This window comes from Podarcis erhardii, assembly GCF_964252035.2.
Source record: "Podarcis erhardii genome assembly, chromosome: 14".
Lineage (NCBI taxonomy): Eukaryota > Metazoa > Chordata > Lepidosauria > Squamata > Lacertidae > Podarcis > Podarcis erhardii.
Genome location: NC_138503.1, coordinates 38,642,568 through 38,670,159, shown reverse-complemented (window position 1 = coordinate 38,670,159; position 27,592 = coordinate 38,642,568). Strand labels below are relative to the sequence as shown.

Here is a 27,592-nt window from a genome sequence, read left to right as displayed (position 1 = left end):
CACAACTGTATATCGTAAATAAAACTGAGCAGTGTACAAAACAAAAAATAGATAATACGAATTTGGGTCCAGAAATAGTTGCGCAGAAGCGATTGTGACCCTTGTGTTCTTGAGCCCTGCTATATGGACCTCTTACTCAGGCTGGGCGTTTGTCTAGGTGATTATTATCCCTTCTGGCTCTGTCTTTGCCTTCTTGTTCTTTTTTATTTTTATTTTATTCAAAATTAAAATAAAACATATTATCCAGAAACATATCATCCTTATTTCCCCCCCCCATTTTTCCTCCCCCTCCCACACAAAACCCACCCACCCCCCGACTTCTCTCAGTTCCAGTTTTTGGTTTCTCTGAGACTGCTGTTTTCTGCATGTTACTTTACCTTCTTGTTCTACCTCTCCAGCTTGATTCTCAGTTCCAGCTGAAAGGCTGCTTTCAGCTCAGCCCTGACCAGGATCAAGCTGGCAATGGGTTCTCTATAATTTGTTACAAATCTTCACTCAGCTTGTGGCTGTTATTATAAAGACCTTCCCTTGAGCTTCTTTTTATAGAGCAGCATGTTCCTCCTGGTCTTATCAGACAGGGAAGCCTCCACAGAAGCTGTTAAATAACACCGTGGACAACTATAGCCATCACAGAAGATTTCTTTATGCCAGTATTGTACTGTATTGAACTAATTACCAGCACACTTATGGCAGCAATGGTGCCACAAAGCTCTTAGGCAATTTTGTTTTCTGCTTGCTTATTTATGCCCCCTTGTTTTTGTTTTTCGCTGGAAAAGTTTCTACATCCACTAATTTCCTCTCAGATAAATAAATGTGCTAAAGAAAGAAAGAAAATATTTTTCTGGTGCTACCAGTGTGACTATGGATTGGCAGCAGTTCATCTAGATCTCCTTCATTTCCCAGATATTGGCCAATAGAGGATGTTAGCTCATTCTTCAGTGGAAAAATCTCCCAGAGCAGGTAGCCTAAATAGTATCAATGACAAACAAAACAGTCCCTGCCTATAAGCTTACAAGCTAAAGGGCATAACACAAAAGGAAAGAGGAATACAAGCAAACTCAGGCACCTGTTCCTAAAATTATTCCAAAGTTCTTAAGATGGCCAGCTTGACTTCTGGGAGACGATGACCCAAACGGAGCTTGGTTCACACTTGAGCTGATGGGTGCTTCCTGTTTCTATACCTCCTGTAGCCTGATAGAGTAGGCAAGGGAAAAGAGGGACCCGATTGACCTGGTCTCTTGACAGAGCCAATGCAATGAGCCCACAAGCCTATCTTTTCCTCTGCTGTAGCCTGGTAGAACTATATAACAGCACAGTGCATTTATAGGATGGATGTAAGCAGAAGTAAGGTCCCTGTACCCCAGAACTGAAGGTGACTAGAAACAGGGATCATTACTCCTGATGTCTATGCTGATTTGTTTTTGGGTTTTTTTGCCTTTCCTAAACAGCGTTTGCATGGTTTTCTAGTGTGTGTTTTTAAACAAAACCAAAAAAAAAATGCAAAACTGATTTATTATAGCCATTATGATTACACTTATACCCCACCATTCTTCCATGATATAACTTAAGGCAGCATCCAGGGGTCTCTCAGACAGTTTCCCATGCAGGTAATGGGCCAGATCTAGACCTACTTACTTTCAGCAAGGTGGCTACAACATGTGCCTTCAGACAATATCCTGGCACCAAGAATACTGCATTCAGTGTCTGCCTGGATTTTCCTAGTGCAAGGTCCTGTTCTGATCAGATCCACCTCTTTCCACAAACTCTACATGGCTGGACAGCTCCCTTGCTGCCTTAGCAGCCTTGCCTTGGGTTCTTGCCCTGTTGGACAGCTCCCCTGCCTTGCAAGCAGATGGGGAATCAGAACCTCACAGCATCAGGAGTGATGATTCTAGCCTGCAAGAGTACAACCCACTTCCCAATTGCTTCTTGAAGAAATCCACGCAATTGGGAACCCCGTGCTGCTTTCTTAACGTGTAGCTTTACACGTAGGGCAGCTTCTAAATACAACAGAGACACAACAGAGGCACGGAAGGATGAGCGATGACATCATCTGGCTAGAGCTCTCCTTGCCGATGAGCTATGATGCGTGAAATGACACAGGGAGAAGCGATTGCTCAGTTGGGGGCTGTGCAATATTTAAGCAGGTCTGGGGTTGACAGAGGAAAGCTTCCCTCACAGCTGCTCCGCCTCCTTTCACTAGCCTTGCTTCACCCACTGGGGCCCTGAGATGCAGAATGTGAGTCATCAGACCAGGATGAAACAACAAATAAGCAGCATCCATCTCCAGGAACAAGGCAGAGCAGAGATGGGGGAATTCCCTCTTGAAAGAGGAGGAGGAGGAGGAGGAGGAGAAGAAGAAGAAGAAGAAGAAGAAGAAGAAGGGTCACATGGAATTAATAATAATAATAATAATAATAATAATAATAATAATAATATCTTTATTGTCATTGCCCCCTCTCAGGGACAACGAAATTACTTGGCTGCTCCATCCACCCAGATAGGGCACTCCACTCAAAATCATTGGAATAAAAAAATTGGAATATGTTTGTGGGAAATCAATTTAGTTAGCAGAATGCTGGTGTTCCTGCTTTCCCCAGTTAAAAAAAGTTAACTACATAACTGGGCTTTGTGTTTCTTTAAGGCTGGCATGGAATTCACAAGGATCCTTTGTTAATCAAGGTTGGCAAAAAAAGAGCACGTGTTGCAGGGAGTTGTGGCACTGTTGTTGCTTCTTGTTGTATATTTGTATCTTGCTTTTCCTCACAGGAGCTCAAGGCTGTGTACATTGTCTTTTTATTTTCACAACAGCCCTATGAGGTAGCCTAGGCTGAAACTGCACAAACTTGGATTTTTTATTTTTTGCATTTTTGTTATTTATCAGAGGTGGTGGTGGTATTTTACTGCATTTATTAAGACCATAAAAATGTTGCAGTTAAAGCAGTAGGTGGGGCTACTTTTCTGCCTTCATGCATGTTTATTTTGCTTTATGTGATCTGTAAATGACATATATTTGTATCTTGCTTTTCCTCCCCTCTTCCCTTTTTATCTTTGGAACAGCCCTGTGAGGTAGGCTAGGCTACATTAACAATGTTCTTAAGCAATTCTTGCCAATATATTTGGGGGGAAGGGATGCAGGGCCCCAATCCACATACAGTGGACCAGGACCAGGCAGTCCTGTTGGCATGTGGAACCTTTGGCCCATCAGAAATTGAACTACAACTCCTATTGTCCCTGGCCATTGGCTATATTTGCTTGAGCTAATGGGGGTTGTAGTTCAGCAACAGCTGGAGGGCCAAATATTTCTGTTTTAAGGTAAGGACCAGATTGGTTTGCACCACCTATTGAATTCTACAACCAGGGACTTAGTTGGAACTTCATTGGAACCTGCTACATCAGATTTCTGCATCCAATACTAAGTCTTTTGGTTGTAGAATTCAGATAGGGGGTGCAAATTAATAAGGCCTTTTAGAACAAAGAAACACAGGGACTAGATATGTACGTAGTGAACTTTTCTTCACTACAATAATGTTCCAAAGGATAGAGAGGGCACAATTAAAGGATTTAAAGGGAATTAAAAACACCCACCATGCCCTAGCAGAGCATTCTTAAACAGCTTCATTGAATTATCATCATCACAGGGGCTCTGTAAATGCTGTAGTCAATCCAAGCTCCATGTAAGCCAGTGGAGGATGGTCCTTTAGGGAGAATGGGTTACTACCCCACCAGCCTCAGTCTGTCCTCAGCCAGTCCCTACTGGCCTGTCCTCATATTTGCAACCAGTCAGTGGGTGGCTCTGCCTGTCATTGGCTCTGGCGCCACCTAGTGTTGGTCTTCCCACCTCTGCTGTATTATTCCCAATGGGCACCAGCCACCACCGATCTAATACCTTGTCCGGAAATTGTGTAATGGAGGTGGGAAGGGAAGTCTACATGCAGAGGGTCATTCACTGTAGAACAACTGGAATTGAATATAAGTAACGTAAAATATTGAAAATTGTAAAATTGTAAACTGTTAATGACGTAACAAGGAATCATTTGACTTGTCAGTTATCCCATCGCCTTTGCACTCATTGGCCAGAATGCTGGAAGCCTGGAGTAAATCTATTTAATAGAGAACATCAATTTGGCATAGTGCTTTGATGCTCTTCTTTATATTTCCAAAAGTAAAAGGGGCAGACACAGGAACTGAAAAAGATATAGATGTTTGAATATCATCCATGCCCCCCAACATTTCATGGATGAAAATAGGAATGTGCTTGCAACAACCCTGCCCTCATATCAATGATGACTTAAGGAGCCACCCCCCCCTTCTACATTTTGAATGATTTTGATTCACGTGCTGGATGGTATATTAATTTACTTTGCAAGATCCTCGCAAGCTATTGCTGTTAAAGGCAAGATGTTGGTTGCTCTTTGGGTAAAGATCTACTACCAGGAAAGACAGCACCTTTTCCAGGATAGCCTGATATCCTTCCAACTTCCTCTTCAGGAGTACATAGGGCACCATTATTTCTGTTCATTTTTTGTTGGTTTTTTTAAAAAGAGATAAATTGTTTTGTTTTTTTAATCCAGTTCACATTTAGTTCATTTGTTTTGCTTGAAAATGTTGTTTAGCTGCTGTTGCTTAATTGTAAGTTGTAAATGGAAACTGGAAATTGCTTTATTTAATGGTTGCATTGATAATTATTTTATGTTTTATTTTATACTTTTATTTTTTTTTATTTTGTGTGATGACAACATGCCCTGAAAGGCAGGCTAGAAATCTATCCAATAAATCAGGCATAGGCAAACTCAGCCCTCTAGATGTTTTGGGACTACAACTCCCATCATCCCTAACTAACAGGACCAGTGGTCGGGGGTGATGGGAGTTGTAGTCCCAAAACATTTGGAGGGCCGAGTTTGCCTATGCCTGCAATAAATATATCCAATAACCCTGGCATCTCCAGGTAGGGCTGTGGGGGAAGAATATTGCCTGAAATCCTGCGGAGCTGCTACTAGTCAGCATAAGGTTGCACTGTTTGTTTATGTTAATCTGATGTGATTCCCCCTCCTCTGTTTCCTTTTTCTGTCTCCCTATCTCTTAGTCATTCTTCTCTCCTTCCCACTCTTCCTCATTCAGGCCTTTCAGCTGATCTCTTCATTGCAATATGAAAGGTGGTTTACTGTGTAAGAAGCTTGTTAAAAGGTCTGACGTTTTAACTGGGAGGAACTTTGACCTAGTCCTAGGATCTGAAATGAGAAAGACTGTGTTGAAGGTGAGAAAGAAAGTTGTGGAATAAATGGAGATGGAGAAAATACAGATAAGAAAAGTTGTTGAAATATACTGTAATTGTATTGGTTATGCACTAAAATTAATAAAGAATATTTATTTAGTTAATTAGTTTATTTAGCAACATTTATAGATTATGTAACAAAAATGAGTAAATATCTAAGTGGTTTACATAAAATAGTATAATTTTTAATAAAAAATACTTATAAAACTAGCCAACATTAAGAGTAAGCAGACAATTTAACAAGACAGATAAAATCCACATAATTTTTTTTAAAGTATTTTTAAAAAATCTGGACAGGCTTGCTGAAACAAGAAAGTATTTAGCAGGCATCAAAAACAGCAAAACTTAGATGTCTGCTAGAGATTTATTTTACGAAACAAAAGCTGAAAATTCAGGAAGAATTTCAGAGGGGAGGAAGCAGAGGTGTGGTTCCTGGATTGGAGGAAGGCATCAAACAGTAATGAAGGCATCAAACATAACTTCAGACTCATTTGTTTTCGATCCTAGTAGGATACCTTTAATCACTGAAATCATATATTTATTACAGCAGTACCTGCTACAGACCCGAGATCCACCCCTGACTCCCAACCTGCAACATGGGATCCACTTCTGCACATTCCCTTGATTTGTACCTAACAGCACATTATTCATCCTAAAATGACAATTCACAGAACAATACACATGTTACTTTAGTATTACTACTGAATTCAAACCAGTGGTTTTTACACTTGCTCTTAACCCAAAAGGCAGAGAAGCCATTGAAAACCAGTGATTTTTAAAGACTCCCTCACAATTTCAGTGAGGCATGTGGGCATGTTTGTCCTTTCGGATTTCATTTCAGTGCAGGGCTCTCGCTTTTCCTACCCACACTTTGCAGCACTTATGGAAATGGATATAATTATATGCCACTTCAGAATAAGATGTTTTTAGCCCAGACGCTCATTTGGTTTTGGTCAGTGGGAGACAGACTAACAGTGACTAACACAACAGAAATTTTACCTTCTTTACAAAACGTTTCAGCTCCAGATTTCATCAGTTGCTCTGATAAAAATGACGCTGTTCCCAAGGTCGCTTTGGTGCGGGGTGTGTGTGTGTGTGTGTGTGTGTGTGTGAACAGTGAGGTCAAAGGAGAATTAAGTGCAAAAAAAGAGAGAAAGAACAGAGGAAGTGTACTGATCATACAGTTTGGCATTCAGGAGTTAGGGTGTGGTATTTTTTTTTTAAAAAAGATTGTTCTTATTTATTAAATTCCTTCATCGCTTTTTCTTTCACAGGGCAAACCAAAGTGACTTACAACCAAACAGACTGACAAATATTCATGGGCGAGACCAGGAGCACCCACACCGCCTCCCACAAGAGACGGCAATCTTCCTTTAAAGCCCCAAACGGCCTCGGCCCCGTATATCTGAAGGAGCGTCTCCACCCCCATCGTTCAGCCTGGACACTGAGGTCCAGTTCCGAGGGCCTTCTGGCAGTTCCCTCACTGCGAGAAGCCAAGTTACAGGGAACCAGGCAGAGGGCCTTCTCGGTAGTGGCACCCGCCCTGTGGAACGCCCTCCCACCAGATGTCAAAGAAATAAACAACTATCGGACTTTTAGACGACATCTGAAGGCAGCCCTGTTTAGGGAAGTTTTTAAATGTATGTCTTATTGTATTTTTAATATTTTGTTGGAAGCCGCCCAGAGTGGCTGGGGAAACCCAGCCAGATGGGCGGGGTATAAATAATAAAGTACTATTATTATTCCCTCAGGCCTCAGAGGAGGCCAACCTGAGAGCGCGGGTGAAATATATAAAAAAATAAAATAAATGTCCAGTAGCACCCTAGAGACCAACTAAGTTCTTCTTATTTTCAACTCCTTTTCAACTCTGGCTCCGGCCTGGTGGAACGCTCTGCCTCATGAGACCAGGGCCCTGCAGGATCTGATTTCTTTCCGCAGGGCCTGTAAGACAGAGTTGTTCTGCCTGGCCTTTGGCTTGGAGCCAGTTTGATTCCCTCCCTCCCTCCCTCTCTTTTTTCTTTCTCTTTTTCTTTTCCTTCTCCTCCTGCGATGAGGCTACATTTTAATATTTTAATGTTCCATTATTTTAATGTTGTATTTTATTTTTGTTTTTAAGTTTGTAATCATTCCTCTTGTTTTTATTATTGCTTGTAAGCCGCTCTGAGCCCGGCCTTGGCTGGGGAGGGCGGGGTATAAATAAAAAATTATTATTATTATTATTATTATTATTATTATTATTATTATTACGAGCAGTGAGGTTACAGGGAACCAGACAGAGGGCCTTCTCAGTAGTGGCACCCACCCTGTGGAACGCCCTCCCTTCAGATGTGAAGGAAATAAGTAGCTATCTTCTCTTTAAAAGAAATCTGAAGGCAGCCCTGTTTAGGGAAGTTTTTAATATTTGATGCTGTATTGTTTTTAACACTCGATTTATCCCAAAGTGGCTGGGGATAAATTATTTATTATTATTATTATTATTATTATTATTATTATTATTATTATTATTATTATTATTAGCTTTCGTGTGCATGCACACTTCACTAAGGAGGGGCAGGAGAGGGGAGAGTGACAGGCCCACAGGCGAAACAGAGAGACCCGAGCTCCTTCTCGGGAGGGGCGTGGCTCTCAGGCCTGCCGAAGCAGAGAGGAAAGCTCAGTGGGTGAGGAAAAAGGGCGGGCCCAGACGCGAGCGGATTTGTCGGCGTCGTCGCCAAGCTGGGCGGTGAGCGCCCGCCCAGCTTCGGCAGCAGTAGGCGGAGCTGGAGGGCGGGTTGTCACTCAAGAGGAGACATGGGCCGGGCTGGCGAGACAAAGGCAGAAAAGCGAGCGGCGGTGGGCGGAGTCTGAGTGCCAGGCAGTGCCGGCCGGTGTCTGGCCCGAGCGGAGGGGCGTGGCCCGAGCGAAGAGGGGCGGAGACTCCGGTTCCTCGCGGTGAGCTGAAACTTGCGGAGGAAGCAGCAGCCGCCAGAACTGAAAAAAGCCATGGCGGAGGCGGCAGCCGAGAAAGGTGAGCGCGAGCCGCGCCTGTCATGTGACCGTCGTTAGGGCACGTGACGGACTATGCGTTTCCTTCCCTCCCCGCTCTTCTTTTGCTTAATTGCCAATAAGAGAAAGAGGAAATCACGGTCCTTCCTCCCGTTAATAGAGAACTGAAGAGCGCGCGTGCGAGGCTCTTTGCACATGCTCAGAGCTTCACTGCCCAAGCTCAGAATCGACCTCTTGATCGCTTGCCTGGAGGCCCTTCTTTTTTTTACACACCTCTCCGGGCGTTAAAAATAATGTCTTGTACTCAAGCCCTGCTTAAGCCTTCCTCCTTGCCTCTACACTGAATTTCTTACGGGCTGAGCGGCGTGGTGGGCAGATTTCCTCTCCCTTCCCCCACTGAATATCGCCTGACGGTCATTTTAGAGGGGTTGTGTTTCTGTGTTTTGCCTTTGCCTTTAGGGAGTCCTTGCTTCTCTCTTGCTCCACTGAGTCTGTTTTTGTGGTCCCAGCTTGAGCCCAATATCGTATTTACATGAAGATTTACCGGTATATTCTGCTTCTTAACTCGATGTCCTGTCAAATATTAAAACCTAGGAACATGTATATTGAAACTTCCAAGAAAATACAAAATAAACCTGCAGCAAATGCTCCCCTGCATGCACATTCAAATTATAAGCTTTGCAATGGTCAGTGTGAAGTTCCTTTCTGTGATTCCTACCCCACCTCTTTTCTCTGCCAGGGAACCACATGAAAGTAGGGTCCCATTGAAATACACTGTAAAATTTGATGTGAACATATTAGCTGCTTTCAGGGTGGTGATGTAAGTGCTCCCATAATTATGTTAGCAAGCAAAAACAGTGTTGTATCCAGCTTAGTTTTACTTAAGAGTAGACCCTTAATAATAATAATAATAATAATAATAATAATAATAATATATTATTTATACCCAGCCCATCTGGCTGGGTTTCCCTTTGGAATTAATGTACCTAAGTTAGCCATGGCTATTAATTTCAAGAAGTCTACTCTTGAGTAGAACTAACATCAGCTACAGTCCACAATTTCCAAGTGGGGCACAACTGCCTTAGTATCAATTGTTTCACTGCACATTGTTATTGCGAAACACAATCATGGGTAAAATTGCCATCTGTGAGACTTTTCCCCTTCCTTAGTTTTGCAACTTTTGCCTTATGTTCATTTTTTGCTGCAGCTTACTACAGATTCCTTGTGCTCTTCTTCAATTGCCTCCTGACCTTTGGCTCTTACTTCTGCTTTGATATCCCCAGTGTTTTGCAAGAACAGTTTCAAGGGGTAAGTGCTTAGGTGGGAATGAGCAACAGTTTTCTGTAAAAGGTCATATTGACTGCAGTCTTGAAACAAAATGGGTTGGGGGCTTCTAAATACAAAATGTCTCTGAGCACAAGTCTTTTCAAGCTGACCAGGTCGAAGAAGAGAGCTGTTTCCACAGCTGAAGGGCATATATGTTGGAATTATTTTTGTTGCAGCCAGGACTCAAGCAAAACTATAGTTTAAATGCTGTCACAGTTTCTACAGACTAGATTTGTACATCTTTGTCCAAAATGCAACAGACCTGGAATTCATCTTCAGTTGGAGTCCTTTAGACATCAGGGGTGGGGAACATATGACCTCCCAGATGTTGGACACCAACCTCATCAGCCTCAGCCAGCATGAGCAATGGTCAGGGATGATTGTGGGAATTGTAGTCCACCAACATGAGGTGTCTCATCCCTGGTTTAGAAGGATTCATGGCTGAGGATAGGTTTATCATCCTATGTACTAATGGAAAACTCAGTTCTTTGAGTGGCCAAAGTGGTACCATTTAAAGGAGAGGTACTGGCAGGCTCCAGGGAGACAATGAAGGTTTGCAGAACTCCACAAAGCTTCCCAATCAGGACTGAATGGGCCCAGTGGTCACAGAACACTGGTTTAGTGTTGGGAAGGGAACAAGATACAAGGTGAAGGTCTCTCAGCTATCCAACTCTGTCAGCTAAGATCCTTTAAGTAGAGATAGACCTGGAATCTTTTGCATGCAGAGCACTGATTGGTTGCTGAGTTGTGGCACTGGCCTGTCCTAAAAGTATATGTCTTCTCCAACCATTTAAAGTCATTTTCCTCCTTTTGTATGAGGGCTAACCAGTTCCTACTCCCTACCTATGATTCACAAGAGTCCTAAGAGTTTGCTATATGAAATAATCTTAGGAAATAGATAAAGAGCACTAGCCACCTAAGGCAAAACAGGCAGCTGGGTGTCTTGGAATGTCTGGATCCAGATGTCTGCCTACTCAACCCCTTGTTTATTTCTGGAACTCGCTTCCTTTTACTCTGACTTGTTATTATAGAACCTAACCTGTCCCAATGGCACGCACCACAATGGCACAGGGCATAATGGAACTGACTGTGTGGAAGGCCTGGGAATGACGCCTGAAGAGTACAATCTTCTGTATGCTATCTATGCCTGGACGTAAGTCATTCTTCTATATCTTCCTATATACATTAAAAAGTAAGGCTATTGGCATGCTGCAGTTTCAGGGGCTATTGATAGGCCAACTCCAGCGTGACAAATGGCAGATAGGCAAGTGAGAAAGTAGCATGGGTGGCAGGTGGCCCATGCGAGCTGTTTAACTCTGTGTGTGTGTGTGTGTGTGCGTGCGTGCATGCATGCGTGCATGCTTCACAGTGCCATTTGGCCAATAACTCAATGAAGCTCTCCCCTCCATTAAATGCAGCTGCAGCAAGGTTTGGTAGAGTGTAGAGGGGTACTTCACTGAGCAAACACCCCCTCCATTTATATTTATCTTTTAAGTATATCTATGTATATGTGGGGATGTATATGGGAGAGGCTGTCAGTGGCTACTAACAATGTTGATTGTGTTCTCCTGTCAGAGGCAGCATGTATCTGAGTACCAGGTACTGGGAATCACAAGTGCAGAGGGTGCTGTGTTCTCCTGTCGTAGAATTGTAGAGCTGGAAGGGATCACAAGGATCATCAAGTCCAGGCCCCTGTAATGCAGGAATCTTTTTGCCCAACGTGAGGCTCAAACCCACAACCCTGAAATCAATAGTTTTATGCTCTACCAACTGAGCTTTAATCTGGGCTGGTATGCATCTGAGTACCAGGTGCAGAGGGTGCTATGTACTCAAGTCCTGTTTTGGGGCTAGATGGGCCTTTGGTCTGCTCCAGCAGGGCTCTTCTAATACAGAAATAGGAAAATAAGTAAAAGCAAACACATTTTTTAAAATAAAAAAACCAATAACTCTATTTTTCTCTTGTTTCCCATAGCAATGCACTGGTGGTGATCATGGCTGGCTTTTTAATTGACAAACTGGGAAATCGCTGTAAGTTCTGAGGCGTTGAACTATGGCTGATTGTTCGCCCTCCCCACTTGACTTCTTGCTTTCAGAGGTCATCTGGTGAATCCATTCTGTGTGCTCCTTTGTTTTCCATTTGTTTGCTGTGACGCAGTTGGCAAGGGTGCAAAATGGGACTTTTTGTTATGCGGCACCCAGTATACTTGGCCGCCTATGTCATTTAGGGCTTTAAACACCAATATGAGCACTTTGAATTGGGCCCAGAAACAAACTGGAAACCTATGGAGCTGTTTTAGAAAGGTGTTGTGTGCATTTGAATAAACCTGTGTGAATTGGAATATATCTGTGCACAGTTTATGGTTGATTCCAGCATTTAACAAAACAACCCAAACTGTGGGAAAGTGCCCACTGGTGATACACCAGCTTACCAGTATATCTGAAGGAGCGTCTCTACCCCCATTCAGCCCAGATACTGAGGTCCAGCTCTGAGGGTCTTCTGGTGGTTCCCTCACTGCAGGAAGTGAGGTTACAGGGAACCAGGCAGAGGGCCTTCTCAGTAGTGGTGGCCTCCCTGTGGAACACCCTCCCATCAGATGTCAACGAAATAAACAACTACAGTGGTGCCCCGCAAGACGAACGCCTCGCAAGATGGAAAACCCGCTAGACGAAAGGGTTTTCCGTTTTGGAGGCACTTCGCAAAACGAATTTCCCTATGGGCTTGCTTCACAAGACGAAAATGTCTTGCGAGTTCCTGCGGGGTTCCCCCCGCCCTTTTTCTAAGCAGCTAAGCCGCTTATCAGCTGATCCGCTAAGCTGATAAGCCGCTAAAAGCCGCTAATAGCGCTAATCCGCCAAACTGTCAATGGGCTTGCTTCGCAAGACGAAAAAACCGCTATACGAAGAGACTCACGGAGCGGATTAATTTCTTCTTGCGAGGCACCACTGTATCTGACTTTTAGAAGACATCTGAAGGCAGCCCTGTTTAGGGAAGTTTTTAATGACAGATGTTTTATTGCATTTTTCATATTCTGTTGGGAGCCTCCCAGAATGGCTGGGGAAACCCAGCCAGATGGGTGGGGTGCGAATAATAAATTATCATTATTAAAAGCCACTGTGTCTAAACCCCAGTTCAGGAGACACTGAAGCTGGCAGAGTGTATTTCTGCCAGTGTGGGATTTCCTCTGCCAGTGGTTCTCCAGGTGTGCTGTTTCCCAGCTCAACACATCTGAAGTTTGGATTAGCGGAGGCTAGCCCATTAGAGAGAATGGGGCAGTGACCGGCCAACTCAGTCTGCCCTTAGCTCATCCTCCACCTGTCTTATGTTCTTTCTTACAACCACCCCAGGAGGTAGCACTGGTTGTCAACTTCCTCTTCCTTAGCCTCAGTGTTGCCCTTGTGGGATTCAGGAGGGAGGATGATGAGGACAGAGCTGCAATTACCTGTCATTGGCTTTGTCTCCACTTTGCTCTGGCTTCACAAACCTTTGGCCTCCTGCCTTCTGCCCTACCATTTGCAATGGGCCCCAGCCGCCACTGGTTTGGATTACACAATATCACGGGAAGAGTGTTCACTGAGATGTGCCCATTTGCAGTGAACCAGAGACAGGCAAAATGGGCCAGTAATGTTTCCCTGTTGGATGCCATTCCAGTTAATAGACAGGCATTGTGTGCTCAAGTCTTATCGAAATAGTCATAGACCTGGATCCAAGAACTGGCCTCCTCTTACTCCTCCAGTTTGCATAGTTGTTAAAAGCCCATTTGCCTTGATTTAATGAACTTCTTCCATCTTCTTCTTCCCTAGTTGGTGTATTTCTCTTCTCTTTCCTCACTGTCCTGGGATCATCCATATTTGCTCTGGGCTCTCACTTCAGAGGAACTCCGTATCTCTTGCCACTGATGCTGACGGGCAGGTTGCTTTTCGGCTCTGGAAACGGGTCACTAACAAGTAAGGAGAGAAAGAAATCCTTTTTTTCAGTTAAGACAGGGGTGGCTTAATTTTGTAGATTTTATTTGCTGTGCATTGCCTTGGGGAATCGGGGAATCCAAAGTCATATGTGTTTTTCATGGATAAATGTCTGTACTGCTGATTGGAGACGCTCTGGTTTCCATTTCTGGTCTTTTCCCTTCTCCTAGTGTTCACGTGGTTTCACATTTAGCTTTTTTTGTGTGTGTGTGACTCTTCTGTTCACTACCTTGAGTATTTTATGAAAATATGGGCTATAGGTTATCAACTCTTCTCCATTTTCAGCATCTATCTTTTTCATGAAATCACTTAATAACACTGCTGTCTTTTCTGCTTTTTGAGTTGTGCAGAATCGTATCACAGCCTTCTGGTTCAAGGGGAAGGAGTTGGCTCTGGCGTTTGGGCTAACACTCTCCTTTTCCCGGCTCGGAAGTGTCCTCAACTTCTTCTTCACCCAGCAGTTTGAAAGTCACTTTGGCATCCAGTGGACTCTCTGGGGAGGTGAGTTTTATGTCAGCTTGCCTCTGTAGCAGGGGCCGAGAACCATTTTCAGCCTGAGGGTCACATTTCATTCTGGACAACTTTCTACGGCCCACATACCAGTGGTCAGAGGCAAAAGTGGTCAGAACAGCGAACATGAATTTTCCCTTTGTACAGTAGGCCATTTTCTACATACACGCTCGCACTCTCCGCTCTATGCTCCATCCTGGCAAAACAAGAAGCATTATCAGAGACCCAGGAAATATTCCAACCAGACCCAAACAAACAAACTCAAGCAGGGCTGGTGAGAGATGTGACTAGAGAGAGTGTGAGGTCTGGGGAGAGTTCCAGGGGCTTGATAGAGAGGCCTGGAATGCTGTGTTGGACCCCCCGCCCCCCGGCCTTAAATTGCCCTGAAATGGAGCCTTTCAAGAAGGTCAGTTTATACACTGTGTCATCCCTCAAGCAAGCACTTCTGTGTCCAAAATACCATATTTTTGCCAATAGGAAGTAGCAATGCTTGTTGCTGGACACAATATGATTCTTGACTCGGTTATTAGGCTCATTGCAATGTGAAATGCTGTCTGGAATGTGGTTGCATGAGTGTGCAGGCAGCTACATACACTAATGCCCTATGGCATCAGTGGTGATGAATAATGCAACTCTTAATGCACTTCCAAGTAGGAATTGTGCTTTGGTGCCAGTAGGGGTGGTCATCCTGCAAAGACGACCATAACTGACTAGCTAAAAGATGTGTGTGTGTGTGTTGTGGGGGGAGAAGACCCTTGCCAGTTTCACCTCTCTAGCTTTTTTTTTGCTTTTTTTTTTTTTTTTTTTTTTTTTGCAATTAGCTGGGCTTCCTGTCCCCAAATGAACCCAAACCACGTTCTTGTCTAACACACCCTTAAAGCATTCCAGTGATCACAGTTCCACCCATCAGTCGTTCTTCTCTGCCTGCAGGGACTTTGTTATGTGTCCTGGGCTTTCTTTCTGCTGTTGTCGTCAGTGTGCTGGACAAGGTGGGCATGAAGCAGCTCGGATTGGATGGAGTTATCCAGCAAGAGTCCAAGAAAGTGGTACGTGAGGCAGAAGTTGCTCTGAGCCCTACTGGGACAACCGATCTCAGTGATCACGGGTAGGAGGAGGAGTTACGCTAAGACCAGACCATGTCATTACAGAGGAGGCAGGTTTAGTCGTTGTCTGAGGACTATCCCTGCCTCCAGGTCTGGTCCTGACCGGATGGATACTAGAATCAGCAAGGGATACCCACATGACCTGAAAGTGTTGCTGTGCAATGCCAGGTCAATGATTCATAAGACCACTGCCATCCATGACTTGATCATGGATGGAGGATTTGATCTGGCATGTGTAACAGAGACTTGGTTGGATGAAGCAGATGGGCCTGTTCTTGCCGCTGCTTGTCCACCAGGTTTCTCTTACGCACAGCAACCCAGGTCATGTGGGCGGGGAGGGGGGGTTGCAGTGATTCTTAGGAAGTCATTAGTCTGCACCAGGCGTCCTATTGGGAAGACCCAGTTTTCTGAGTGCATGTTCTGGAAGTTGGGCAATAGGGGCAGTACAGGATTCCTATTGGTGTACCGACCTCCCCGCTGCACCAAGGATTCCCTGCCCGAGCTGCTTCAGGTCGTGGCGGATATGCTCCTGGAGACACCTAGCCTGGTTGTCCTGGGGGATTTTAACATCCATGCCGACACGACCTTACAAGGGGCCGCTCGGGACTTCGTGGAAAGCATGGCCTCCATGGGGCTGTCCCTGAATAAGTCTGGCCCAACTCATAGCCACGGACATGCCTTAGACTTGGTGTTTACCTCTACGGATGCTGGTGATCTGACATTAACTAAAAGCGAAACACAAGAAGTGCCATGGTCAGATCACTTCCTGGTGCAACTGGACTTCTCCGCAACCCTTCCCCTCCGCAGGGAGGTGGGACCGATTTGGATGGTCCGCCCCCGCCACTTAATGGATCCAATTGGCTTCCAGAGAGTGGTAGGGGATGCTCTATCCCAAGTTGATGGCCTTTCAGCTGATTCCCTGGTGGCCCGCTGGAATGCGGAGTTAACCAGGGCTATTGACTGTCTGGCTCCGAAGCGCCCTCTCCGATTGCATGGAGCCCGGACAGCCCCGTGGTTTTCCCCGGAGCTGAGGGTGATGAAACAATCGTTGAGACGGCTAGAGCGCCGGTGGCGGAAAACTCATTCTGAATCAGACCGGACACGGGTTAGAGCTCAACGTCGAGCCTACCAAGTGGCAATGGCGACGGCGAAGAGGGCCTTCTTCACCGCCTCCATTGCATCTGCAGAAAACAGCAGCAGGAGACTTTTTCAGGTGGTTCGCAATCTATCAGAACCACCTGTACCACCGGGGCCTGGTAGGGACCCCAAGATCTCCTGCAATGCTTTTGCAAAGTTTTTTGCAGATAAAATCGCTCAGATTCAGAAGGAGGTAGACTCCACCGTGGGAGCAGGGCCAGGGTGGGAGAGTGCTAGAGTTCTGTCTGGTCCTGTTACATGGGATCAATTCCAATCTGTTACCTCCGAGGATGTGGACAGGCTGCTTGGACGAGTGAAACCGACCACCTGTCTCCTTGATCCTTGCCCATCCTGGCTGATAAAAGCGAGCCGGGAAGGGCTGGGCGATGGGCTCTGCGGGGTGGTGAACGCTTCCCTCTGTGAGGGAGCCTTCCCAGACCCGCTGAAAGAGGCGGTCATTAAACCGCTTCTTAAAAAAACATCTTTAGACCCGGCCAATTTGGCCAACTATCGCCCAGTCTCAAATCTGCCATTCTTGGGCAAGGTGATTGAGCGGGTGGTTGCTGAACAACTCCAAGCACGCCTGGAGGAAACGGACCATTTGGATCCCTTCCAATCGGGATTCAGGCCTCACCATGGGACTGAAACTGCCTTGGTCGCGCTGGTTGATGATCTCCGGCGGGCTAGGGACAAAGGTGAGAGCTGTTTCCTAGTTCTGCTGGATCTCTCAGCGGCCTTTGACACCATCGACCATAACATCCTTCTGGACCGTCTAGAGGGGCTGGGAGCTGGGGGCACTGTTATACAGTGGTTCCGCTCCTTCCTCCTGGGCCGTGTCCAGAAGGTGGTGGTGGGGGGTGAGTGTTCAGACCCCTGGGCTCTCACTTGTGGGGTGCCTCAGGGTTCTGTCCTCTCCCCCATGCTTTTTAATATCTATATGAAGCTGCTGGGAGAGATCATCAGGGGGTTTGGACTGGGTGTTCATCAGTATGCAGATGACACCCAGCTCTACCTCTCCTTTAAATCAGAACCAGTGAAGGCGGTGAAGGTCCTGTGTGAGTGCCTGGAGGCGGTTGGAGGTTGGATGGCGGCTAACAGATTGAGGTTGAATCCTGACAAGACAGAAGTACTGTTTTTGGGGGACAGGAGGCGGGCAGGTGTGGAGGATTCCCTGGTCCTGAATGGGGTAACTGTGCCCCTGAAGGACCAGGTGCGCAGCCTGGGAGTCATTTTGGACTCACAGCTGTCCATGGAGGCGCAGATTAACTCTGTGTCCAGGGCAGCTGTCTACCAGCTCCACCTGGTACGCAGGCTAAGACCCTACCTCCCCGCGGACTGTCTCGCCAGAGTGGTGCATGCTCTAGTTATCTCACGCTTGGACTATTGCAATGCGCTCTACGTGGGGCTACCTTTGAAGGTGACCCGGAAACTGCAATTAATCCAGAATGCGGCAGCTAGACTGGTGACTGGGAGTGGCCGCCGGGACCACATAACACCGGTTCTGAGAGATCTGCATTGGCTCCCAGTACGTTTCCGAGCACAATTCAAAGTGTTGGTGCTGACCTTTAAAGCCCTAAACGGCCTCGGTCCTGTATACCTGAAGGAGCGTCTCCACCCCCATCGTTCAGCCCGGACACTGAGATCCAGCGCTGAGGGCCTTCTGGCGGTTCCCTCATTGCGAGAAGTGAGGTTACAGGGAACCAGACAGAGGGCCTTCTCGGTAGTGGCGCCCGCCCTGTGGAACGCCCTCCCATCAGATGTCAAAGAGATAAAGAATTACCTGACGTTCAGAAGACATCTTAAGGCAGCCCTGTTCAGGGATGTTTTTAATATGTAATGCTGTATTGTTTTTAATACTGATTGGGAGCCGCCCAGAGTGGCTGGGGAAACTCAGCCAGATGGGCGGGGTATAAATAATAAATTATTATATTATTATTATCATGAGCCACATACATGCTTGTTTTTCCATTGTGAGCTTTGTGTGCAAAGGCCAAGAGCCTCATTTATCATTGGCAGCCAGGAGAGGGAGCAAGTGCCTTTTAGCAAAAGTCTCCAAGCTGTAGCTCCCCAATTTTCTTTCTCTGCAAAGAGGGGGTGGTGGCAGTTACCTGAGTGCCTGTGACCCTGAAAGCTTTTTGCCCAGGAAGTATGTTAGACTGGCAGCTGTTTGGCCCATCTAGGACAGCGCCATGAATTTGGACCCTGATTTTGAGTCCACAGTGACCTGGATTTTTGGTTCTCGTTGCCATGGGGGCCTGTTTTGCTCTGCATCTTCATGCACTGTTGGTTTATTACTGGAAGAACAGGAAAGGGTCTCTTTCCCCCGTACATTCAATGTAGGTAAAAGGTAAAGGTACCCCTGCCCGTACGGGCCAGTCTTGACAGACTCTAGGGTTGTGCGCCCATCTCACTCAAGAGGCCGGGGGCCAGCGCTGTCCGGAGACACTTCCGGGTCACGTGGCCAGCGTGACATCGCTGCTCTGGCAAGCCAGAGCCGCACACGGAAACGCCGTTTACCTTCCCGCTAGTAAGCGGTCCCTATTTATCTACTTGAACCCGGGGGTGCTTTCGAACTGCTAGGTTGGCAGGCGCTGGGACCAAGCAACGGGAGCGCACCCCGCCGCGGGGATTCGAACCGCTGACCTTTCGATCGGCAAGCCCTAGGCACTGAGGCTTTTACCCACAGCGCCACCCACATCCCTTACATTCAATGTAGGGAGCCCCTAATGCAGGCTGTAAAGATACTGGCATGAACTGCCAGAGCCAGATTTGAATGAAACCTCAATGCTGCACTAGGCTTAGTGCTGGATTTATGCACAGGCTAAGTAATCCACAGCTTATGGCCCCAAAATATATATTTTTCACTACATCCCAAGTTTTACAAAACTGATTTTTTAAACTAAAGGAAACTGGGAAACAGAGTCTATGATATGATACATGCTCTGTTCCTGAGCTAGTGTTGTCACAGAATATTTCCGTTCTTATCCTTCCTGACTAAAAAGGTATAATAATAATCTGTGTGGTGATCCTCCTTCCTTAGGTGGTAGTGGTGAAAATTCAGCCCTAGAGCAGGGATGGAAAACCTGAGGCCCTTTAGGTAATGTTGGACTTCACGTCCCATCAGCCAGAGCTGGCATGACCAGTGGTGAGGAATGATGGGAACTGTGGTCCAGGGACACCTGAAGGGCCACAGATTCCTCATCCCTGCCCTGGAGCTTTTAACCTTCAGAGTTTTGGATGAGAACATATTGCCATTTGTGTAAGTTACAGGAAACCTCTTAGGAGCAGACTGACAACTGAACCAATGACTTGGGAGACGTAGCCTGGACAGTCATCTGCTTGAGACTTTTTATATCTGGATCTCCTGCATAGAGCAGTGAGGTGAACCAGATAGTTGAAAAAGACCCTCCAACTCTGTGATTCTATGATGTGCATTTTATTTTTCTCTAATTGGCAGCGGGTTCAGGATGTTCGACACCTACCACTTCGCTATTGGCTCCTGGTCCTGACCATCATGTTTTTCTACAACGGGGTCTTTCCTTTCGTGGCGGATGCCAGGTAAATGGTTTACTGTGGTGGTTTTATTTAGTGACTCGTCCCCAATGCTGAGGTTTAGTTGAAGCAGGAATGTATGAATGTTAATAAGTGAGATGTGGGCAGAATGGCCCAAACTCATATGGACTGGTCAGCAGAGTCCCCTCTACTACATTAGTTTTGGCTGGCTCTGCCTTGCCAATCTGGTTCTCATATGTGGCCCTAGAACAAACTAGGCCTAGAAGGGTTCAGGATTACTAGTTTCCAAAGTATTCCCTGTTGGCAAATCAATACCATTCTGGTTGGGACTTAAAACTTGTAGGATGAACTGTGATTTAATGGCTGCACTGGCTACTGGTCCATTTCTGGGACCAGTTCAAAGTACTGGTGCACACCTTCAAAGCAGGGATGAAGAGCCTGTGGCCAAGTGTTGCCAGCTACAACTCCTGTATCACGAGCCATGCTGACTGGTGCCAGTTGGGAGTCCAACATCTGGAGGTTTGCAGGGTTCCCCATCCCTGCTTCAAAGTACTTTATGGCTTGGAACCAGGGTAGATGAAGGTCTAGATTTTTGCTTCTGTTGCATGAGATGATTATCAGAAGACTGTCTTTCAATGTCTTATGAACCATCTCGGTGATTTCAAAATACAGTGGTACCTCTGGTTACGTACTTAATTCGTTCCAGAGGTCCATTCTTAACCTGAAACTGTTCTTAACCTGAAGCACCACTTTAGCTAATGGGGCCTCCCACTGCTGCTACGCCGCCGGAGCACAATTTCTGTTCTCATCCTGAAGCAAAGTTGTTAACCCGAGGTATTATTTCTGGGTTAGCGGAGTCTGTAGCCTGAAGCTGTCAGGGAACTGCCATCGGAGCCAGAGGAGGAGAGAGGGCTCCAAAGGGATGCAAGAGAGGGTCCCTCGAGGGAGAGAGGCACCCATCTGCTGGGGAAGGAAATCAGCGTAGCACCAGTGGAGAAGGGGGGCAGATGGGGGAATCGGCGAGGTGGCTCCATGACTCCTCGCCAGAGACCAGCGGGGAGAGCACGGGTCCTCCGCTGCCCACGCCCTCTCTGCGCAGAAGACTTCCACGCAGGGAGAGTAGGCGGAGACTTGGCGTCAAAGAACTTCTTTGCTGGAAGAAGTTCAAGAAACGCCCACTGACAGATTCTGCCAGCGACTGAGACAGCCACGGGCTAGTGGCTGTCCGGACGGAAAGGGTTCACCCAGGTACCCCATCCAAGCGGTGCGCTGACTTACGCATGAGCAACCCCTTAGAACCATTACAGAAGCGTATGTAGCCTGAAGCATATGTAACCCGAGGTACCACTGTATAGTAAAAACCATATACATTGTTTTTTAAAAAAAGCATTCTAAAACAGAAAAAACATTCTGAAACATTAAATACATTCTCTCAGCCAGTGACCTCAGGAACAGTGCATTGTAGCCATCAAATGTCTGGGTAAACGGGGATGTTTTAAAATTCTTGCTAAGCCAATAATGAGGGAGATAGACACACCTCATCTCATTACTATGTCAGGTAAGCTGCTTCAGGAAAGTTCTTCAAGGATGGGAGATAAATCCTAATAACAACAGCAGCAAGAACTCCTCCTCTTCCTCAAGTGGGAGGGTAGATACCAAAGGCCTGATACCTTTGCAGAGCTTTCAGAAGTCATTAATTCTGGAAAGAGTCCTCCTTTCAATACATCCTGAGTGGCTGCAGCAAAAAAGCCCCTGGCACCTGGCCAGCTTCTTGGGCTGTGCTTGGTCTTCAAAGTGGCAGCTCTTGGGTCATATCAGATACACAGGCTGGGGCTCCTTTCCCTTGTCTTGGGAGATTTGGATCTCATCCTTTCTGACTCCACCTTAAAATGCTGTGACCTTGGCAGATTTCCTGCACTGCTTTTCTACAGTACATCAGCAAAACGTGTATTGATTGGAGGGGTTGAGATGTGACGTTAAGCCATTGGTACAGTGAGACAATTTTAGACTCTGGACTTAATGGGTCTTTTTTTTAAAGGGAGATTGTTGTCTTTAGATGGTCCTGTGTGTTACGCCACTTACTATGAAATGTGGCAAGCTAGCCATGCTGTGTTTTGGGGGGCTTCCACCTCATTCTTTTGACGTCTGCCTCAAAAGTCCTGCCCTGATAGCACCACTATATTAGGTAAGTGCAAAGCAGAACAGGAGTTTGGCTAGGGATTTAAAGACTCTCTGGTCACAGGCATGGTCAGTAGCCAATGTGATGGCCTCTAGATGCTGTTGTACCATAGTTCTGATCAGCCCTGGGCAGAAGGCCAGTTTACCAAACAACGTTGTTTTTATTCTCAGAGAGCTCTAGCAATTGTAGCTTTATAAGGGAATGAGGGTCTCCTAATAGCTCTCAGAACGCTTAGGAAGCTGCAGGATTCCCTGGGGGAAGCCACGACTGTTAAACAGTACTTAAAATATATGGTGCAGATGTGGCCATTTGTCTGCAGAGGCCCTTGGAAAAAAGCAAGGCAGAAGAGCTCAATTGTTTCCATATGGATAAAAAGGAAATCTTTCTGTCATGTGATCTAGAATCTTAATGGGGTTCTCTCTCCTGCAACCCTTTCCAGCAAGTTTATCCAAGATAAGTATCCTGGCTATACCCAACAGGCAGCTGCTTACATTGCTGGGGCGGTTTATGACAGCTCCCTTGTTCTCTCAGCGGCAGTCGGCATACTGATCGTAAGTACTTGTGTCACTGGCTTTGGTTACAGATAGGTAGCCGTGTTGGTCTGCCATAGTCAAAACAAAACAAATTCCTTCCAGTAGCAGGCTTTGGTGTAACGCTTGGGCAGGGGTTGGAATTCCTTGACATGGTTTCTGCAGGGCAAGAGCTGCACATTCAGCTATTCCAGTGGAGTAGCAGGATTTTGCAAATCGAAATGAGGAGGGCTGGGTTTTGGAACCTGACCGCAAGTTAGATCAAATCATAGATTGGATTGCTTTTATGTATATAATTAAAAAGCCTTACAATGTACTGTATTTTTCCGTGTATAACACGCCCCCGTGTATAAGACGCCCCCTATTTTGGGGGACACAAAATTAAGAAAAGGGGGGAGGCTTGCCCACAGTTGTTGAGCTTTGGGTGGAGGGGTTGCCCAGACTGACAATTGGTATTGCATGTGTCACCAATTCCGCCAATCATCTGCCCGCTCGCCAACATCAGCCGCCAAGTGACAGCAGCATTTGCTGCAGCCACCAATCACCTGCCCAATCGCCACTAAAAATCTCCTGCTCGCGGCAGTAACCAATCCCATTTCTGACATTATTTTATAAGAAAAAAACCTCGTCTTATACACGGAAAACTACGGCATTTTAGACAACCAAGCAGATCGCCAAGCATTACAGCAGTGTATGTAAAATTATTACTTTTTTTCATTTTTCAGGATTATGTTGGACTGAGAGGTGTATTTGCAGTTGGCTGCGCAGTGCTGACTTTGCCCGTCTTTGCCCTCTTGGCTTTCACGTTCGTTCCTCCACTTGTCTCTACCATCTGGCTGGGCATTACCTACTCCTTTGCAGCAGTAAGCCATCATAAATGTGATATCTCCCCATTTCTGCTTCCCTAGAATACATGGGATAGGTTCTACATCATCTACCTAGCGCCTGCCTCATTAGAGGAAGTTTCCATGTTCCTTCTTTTAGGTACATGGGTGGAAACAAAAGCCGAAGCTGAAAAAACCCATTCCCCCTAGTTTAACAGTCTTACTTCTCAAATCACCTATTTTCTCACTGTTTCTGTTGTTTCAATCACCTCTTAACAGGCTAGCATGTGGCCCTCTATCCCCCTTGTGGTCCCCCAGGCAACCTTGGGAACAGCCATGGGGCTTGCAACATCCGTACAGATGATTGGAATTGGCCTCTCTAATGTGATTGTGGGACGGATTCTGGGAACGAAGTCGAGGTGAGAATAGCTGTTTTTCTTCCTTCCTCACAGTTGTGCCGTCAAAAAAATGACACCATTGTTACCATCACTCCCGAACCCCAGATCCCATGTTGCTCCAAGGCTTGGCCATGGGATTACATTATTTTGCACATGTCTTACATGATTGGGCTGCCATATTTCCGCGATTCGTCTGTCAAAAATGGCATCTGGGTTGAATTTTCGGAAACCAGTTAAAATGTCTGGGGAAACCCAAGCATATGGCAGCCCACATTGGAAGTGTTGAATTTTTGACGAATTTCCAAAAAACTTCAATTTTGGGTGGGGGCAAATTTTGAAAAAGAAAAAAAAAAGCAGCCCACAACTTTGGCCAGAAATTAATAATTCCAGATTTTCACTTCTTGAAATATGGCAACCCTACTACATGAGGGGATGTAAATTCTCAAGCAGTTGGCTGTCTTGTTTGCCATATGTACATTTATTATTATTTACCTTGCAGTGAGTTAAAGATCCCATTGTGGCGATGGCAACAGATGATGGTCTTCATGCTGGCAAACACCATTGCTTGCATTGTTGCCTCCATCAGCCTCAACATAGTGGACAAGAAGCAGGTAAGGATCAGTATTTGGGGCATTTGCCATATTCTGCCTAATTCTGCTCCACGTTCCTGCCTGATAATATCTTTCCTTTTTAAATAAAAAAAAGAGGTTCTGTCCCAAAGATTTCCTAAGGAAAGCATCATAATGCACAGCCAAGGTTGGCTAAAATTTCAGAACCCCAATCTGGGCCATTAAGAAGACTGGTGGTGGCAGCAGAGTTCGGTCCATTTCTTTTGATTTTTGGTCCTCTCTCATTCTTTATGCCATATGCTAATAAGTCAGGTTCCCCCAGCAAAGGTGCTGTTGTGCAGATAACCCGAAATCCTAGCAAAACAATATCACTGCACGTTGGTTTTTAAAAATTCAGTTGCTTCTAATTAAGAAAACATTGAATGACTTTATGCAAAGCCACGAGGTTCCACACTGTATCCAGAAATGGAGGATTTTGTCTTGCTGCATTTTCTAGTAAGAAATAAATGTTACAGGGGGTTGGCTTTGGTTCTAAAGCACCTTTTTCATGAGAGAACTGTAGAGCAAGAGGGGAAGCAGGTCGCTAAACACATGAGTCTTAACTTTAGACAGACCCAGCCTGACTCCAGTTATTACTGCTAATTACTTTATTTAAAATAGAGATGAGGAGCTTGCAGCCTTTACCTCTTGCTGCTAGGGGTAACCAAAATTGATCTGGCTTGTGGGTGGTGGCAGATATGATGATAAAACTTCTCCCCATTCTGCTGCTGCTGCTGTCATTGTGACCAACTTCCTTGAATAAGGCCACTAGGGTGTAATTATGACCAGGAGGTAACACTTCTCAGGCAGACCTGATAGAATGTGATTCCTGCTTTATATGGTGGTGAAATAGGGTTTGGAAAATCATAGTCTAGCACCCCAGCTGACAGCGAGATTCCAAAACCCCAAAAGAATGCCCAGTTTCATTTTCCCGATTTCTTTTTCTAGGGCGGAACATTGAACCGTTCAACAAAGCGCTCATCGACAGAGGAGCCTGCTAGGCAGCCTGTAGACACAGCCCCACTCCTCAGTGAGGTGGAAGATGAAGGATCCATCAACTAGGAAGCCCTCTGTGGGCTACTATCTAATATTTCATTAAGGAATCTAAACATAAGTCCAACTTACAGTACAGTCCCTTTTTAGGCCCTCGTATACATTTAAGTTGGGCTTATGTTAGGAACAAAAGGGAAATCTTACACTACGAGGTTCTACAAATCTGCCATGTGCCAAGAAAGCCTGTAATACTGCCTCTTGGGCACTGGAGCTGTTTAAGTGCAGTCATTGAAGAATACTTTGACAAGAGGACAGTTATTTCCAGCTCCTGGCTCTCCAGTACAGGCAGAATTTTTCTGCATGTTGTAGTTTGAAAAGCACAGAAGCAACACTAATGGAAGCCAAATCCTACTGAAATCAATGGGAATTCAGTGAGTAAATTTGCAAGTTACATCTTTATCATATAAGACCCACGTAAGCATTGGGATAGTCTTCTAAGAATCTCTGCTGCAGGCCTAGGTATCTATCCTGTTATTATGTTTGCAGGTAGTGTGGACATCCCCTTCAAATGTAGCACAATCTCTTGGCGAACGTGAACCTCAAAAAGCTATGGAATGAATAGGAGTCAATATTATTTCATGCTGGTTCATGCCCATGTCTTGACCTAATCCGTTTTCTATGACAGAGGCCCCAAACAAAACTTGGGTGTATATGCACACTGATTCCTTGATGTTAGCCAAAATAACAAATAGGAGTCCAGCAAAATACTGCAATGTGGACTGCTCTAGTTCAAGGTTATAAGACCACAAGAGCAGCCCTTGCTAGGTCTGTCCAAAGGCCCCTCCAGTCCTGTATTCCATTCTCACAGTGACTAACCAGATGTTTATGGGAAGCCCATAAGCATCACCTGAGCACAAGAGTGTTCTCACTACCTGCCATTCCTGGCAGTTGCCATTCAGAGGCATACTGCGTCTGAAAGTGAGGGAGACTACAGAGGAAAGGGCTATCACTACACCTTGTGGTAGTTGTAACTATGCACTGTTAGGGTTGCAGTCAGCCATGCCCTTTTCCAGAATGCTTTATTCTATCCCAAGATGGCTACTCTACTGGGCATCCACTCCTTAGCATTTCCCTCAAGCTGCTACTATCTGCCTCTTGTAGTGCTTAGATTGACAACTGGAGAGTGAGCTTGCTATTAGAATATAGGACATACATGCACATGCAGTGGATTACAGTTTCCATTATGCCCAACTATTAGCCATTCTGGCTGGGGGCTTATGAGAATTCAACAATATATGGAATACTATAGGTTAGTTATTTTTGCTCTGCAGTAAAAAATATTTAGAAAGCTGCATTTGACGAATGCCCTCAGTTTAATACGTTTTCACCTAGTAGGTCTTACCTATTGCATGAATTTGGGCCTTGCCCAGTCTGCAAATGCCCATATGCAGAGAGCTTCCACCAACAATACCGTGTTTGGAGTTAAGTATTTTTTCCATACCTCCTATGAAGTTCTTGTTCTGCTGATGTCCAAAGAGTTGGGGCTTTTGTGCTCATGTAGCTTTCCAGCACACACCACATCAGTATTACTAACACAGGACTGTTACGGAGAAAATACTTCCAGGTCTTCCAAAAGGAATAATGTACATCACTAAATATTCCTACTCCAGCAATGGGTAAGGTGGCAGCTATTACCAACATTATCCTTCTTTGGTACTAGAGTTTAGTAATATAAACATAAATTTATAGGAAAAATGTAGGTCATATTTTTGGTCATAAGGCTACAGAAAAATCTGAAGCAGGGCAGTACTTTGATTCTTAGAAGCCTCAAGGAGGCTTGTCAGATTAATAACACGAATTAAAAATGTAGTACTCTACCCAGAACAACTTCCAGTCTTTCCCCTTTGCCACAATATCTCTTTTTACACCTAGTGATTATGTACAGGAATTTCTACACTATACTGCAACAACATTAACAGAATGCTGATTCTGGCTTGCTATTGCCACTAGGAGAAAGGAATTAAAAGATTTTTAATATTTCTTAAATGATTTCCTTGAAGTTGTGTGACCACACCAGTATTAAATCACTAGCACAAGTTGATTAACTTAATGACAACACTGCTCATTTTCAAGCACTGGAGAAAAGAGTATTGCTTAATGTTGCTGAGAGGTCAAATTAGGAACCATCTGCAGGCAACCAGAGAATTGCATTGAAAGGCAGCTACTATCTTCAGCTAATGTGAGGACA

The 27,592-nt window shown here is 45.4% G+C and overlaps 1 protein-coding gene across 1 annotated transcript; it reads left to right on the top strand.

Annotated features, from left to right (window-relative positions):
• The first annotated feature begins 8,043 nt into the window (after positions 1 to 8,043).
• Positions 8,044 to 25,836, top strand: LOC309329515 (lysosomal dipeptide transporter MFSD1-like). Its single transcript, XM_081840377.1, has 13 exons — positions 8,044 to 8,282; positions 9,468 to 9,568; positions 10,618 to 10,739; positions 11,559 to 11,614; positions 13,388 to 13,531; positions 13,892 to 14,050; positions 14,990 to 15,105; positions 19,757 to 19,857; positions 22,431 to 22,542; positions 23,247 to 23,384; positions 23,625 to 23,764; positions 24,243 to 24,354; positions 25,300 to 25,836. Exons 1-13 carry the CDS (start codon positions 8,258 to 8,260, stop codon positions 25,411 to 25,413), a joined length of 1,440 nt encoding a protein of 479 aa, XP_081696503.1. The 5' UTR covers positions 8,044 to 8,257; the 3' UTR covers positions 25,414 to 25,836.
• The last annotated feature ends 1,756 nt before the right edge of the window (positions 25,837 to 27,592 follow it).

Bases quoted from the DNA above. Each gene is read 5' to 3' on its own strand.
- LOC309329515 (XM_081840377.1), top strand. From the start codon at position 8,258: ATGGCGGAGGCGGCAGCCGAGAAAG. The intron at 13,532-13,891 runs GTAAGGAGAGAA...CTGCTTTTTGAG, and splicing joins TGGAAACGGGTCACTAACAA to TTGTGCAGAATCGTATCACA. The intron at 24,355-25,299 runs GTAAGGATCAGT...TTCTTTTTCTAG, and splicing joins ACATAGTGGACAAGAAGCAG to GGCGGAACATTGAACCGTTC.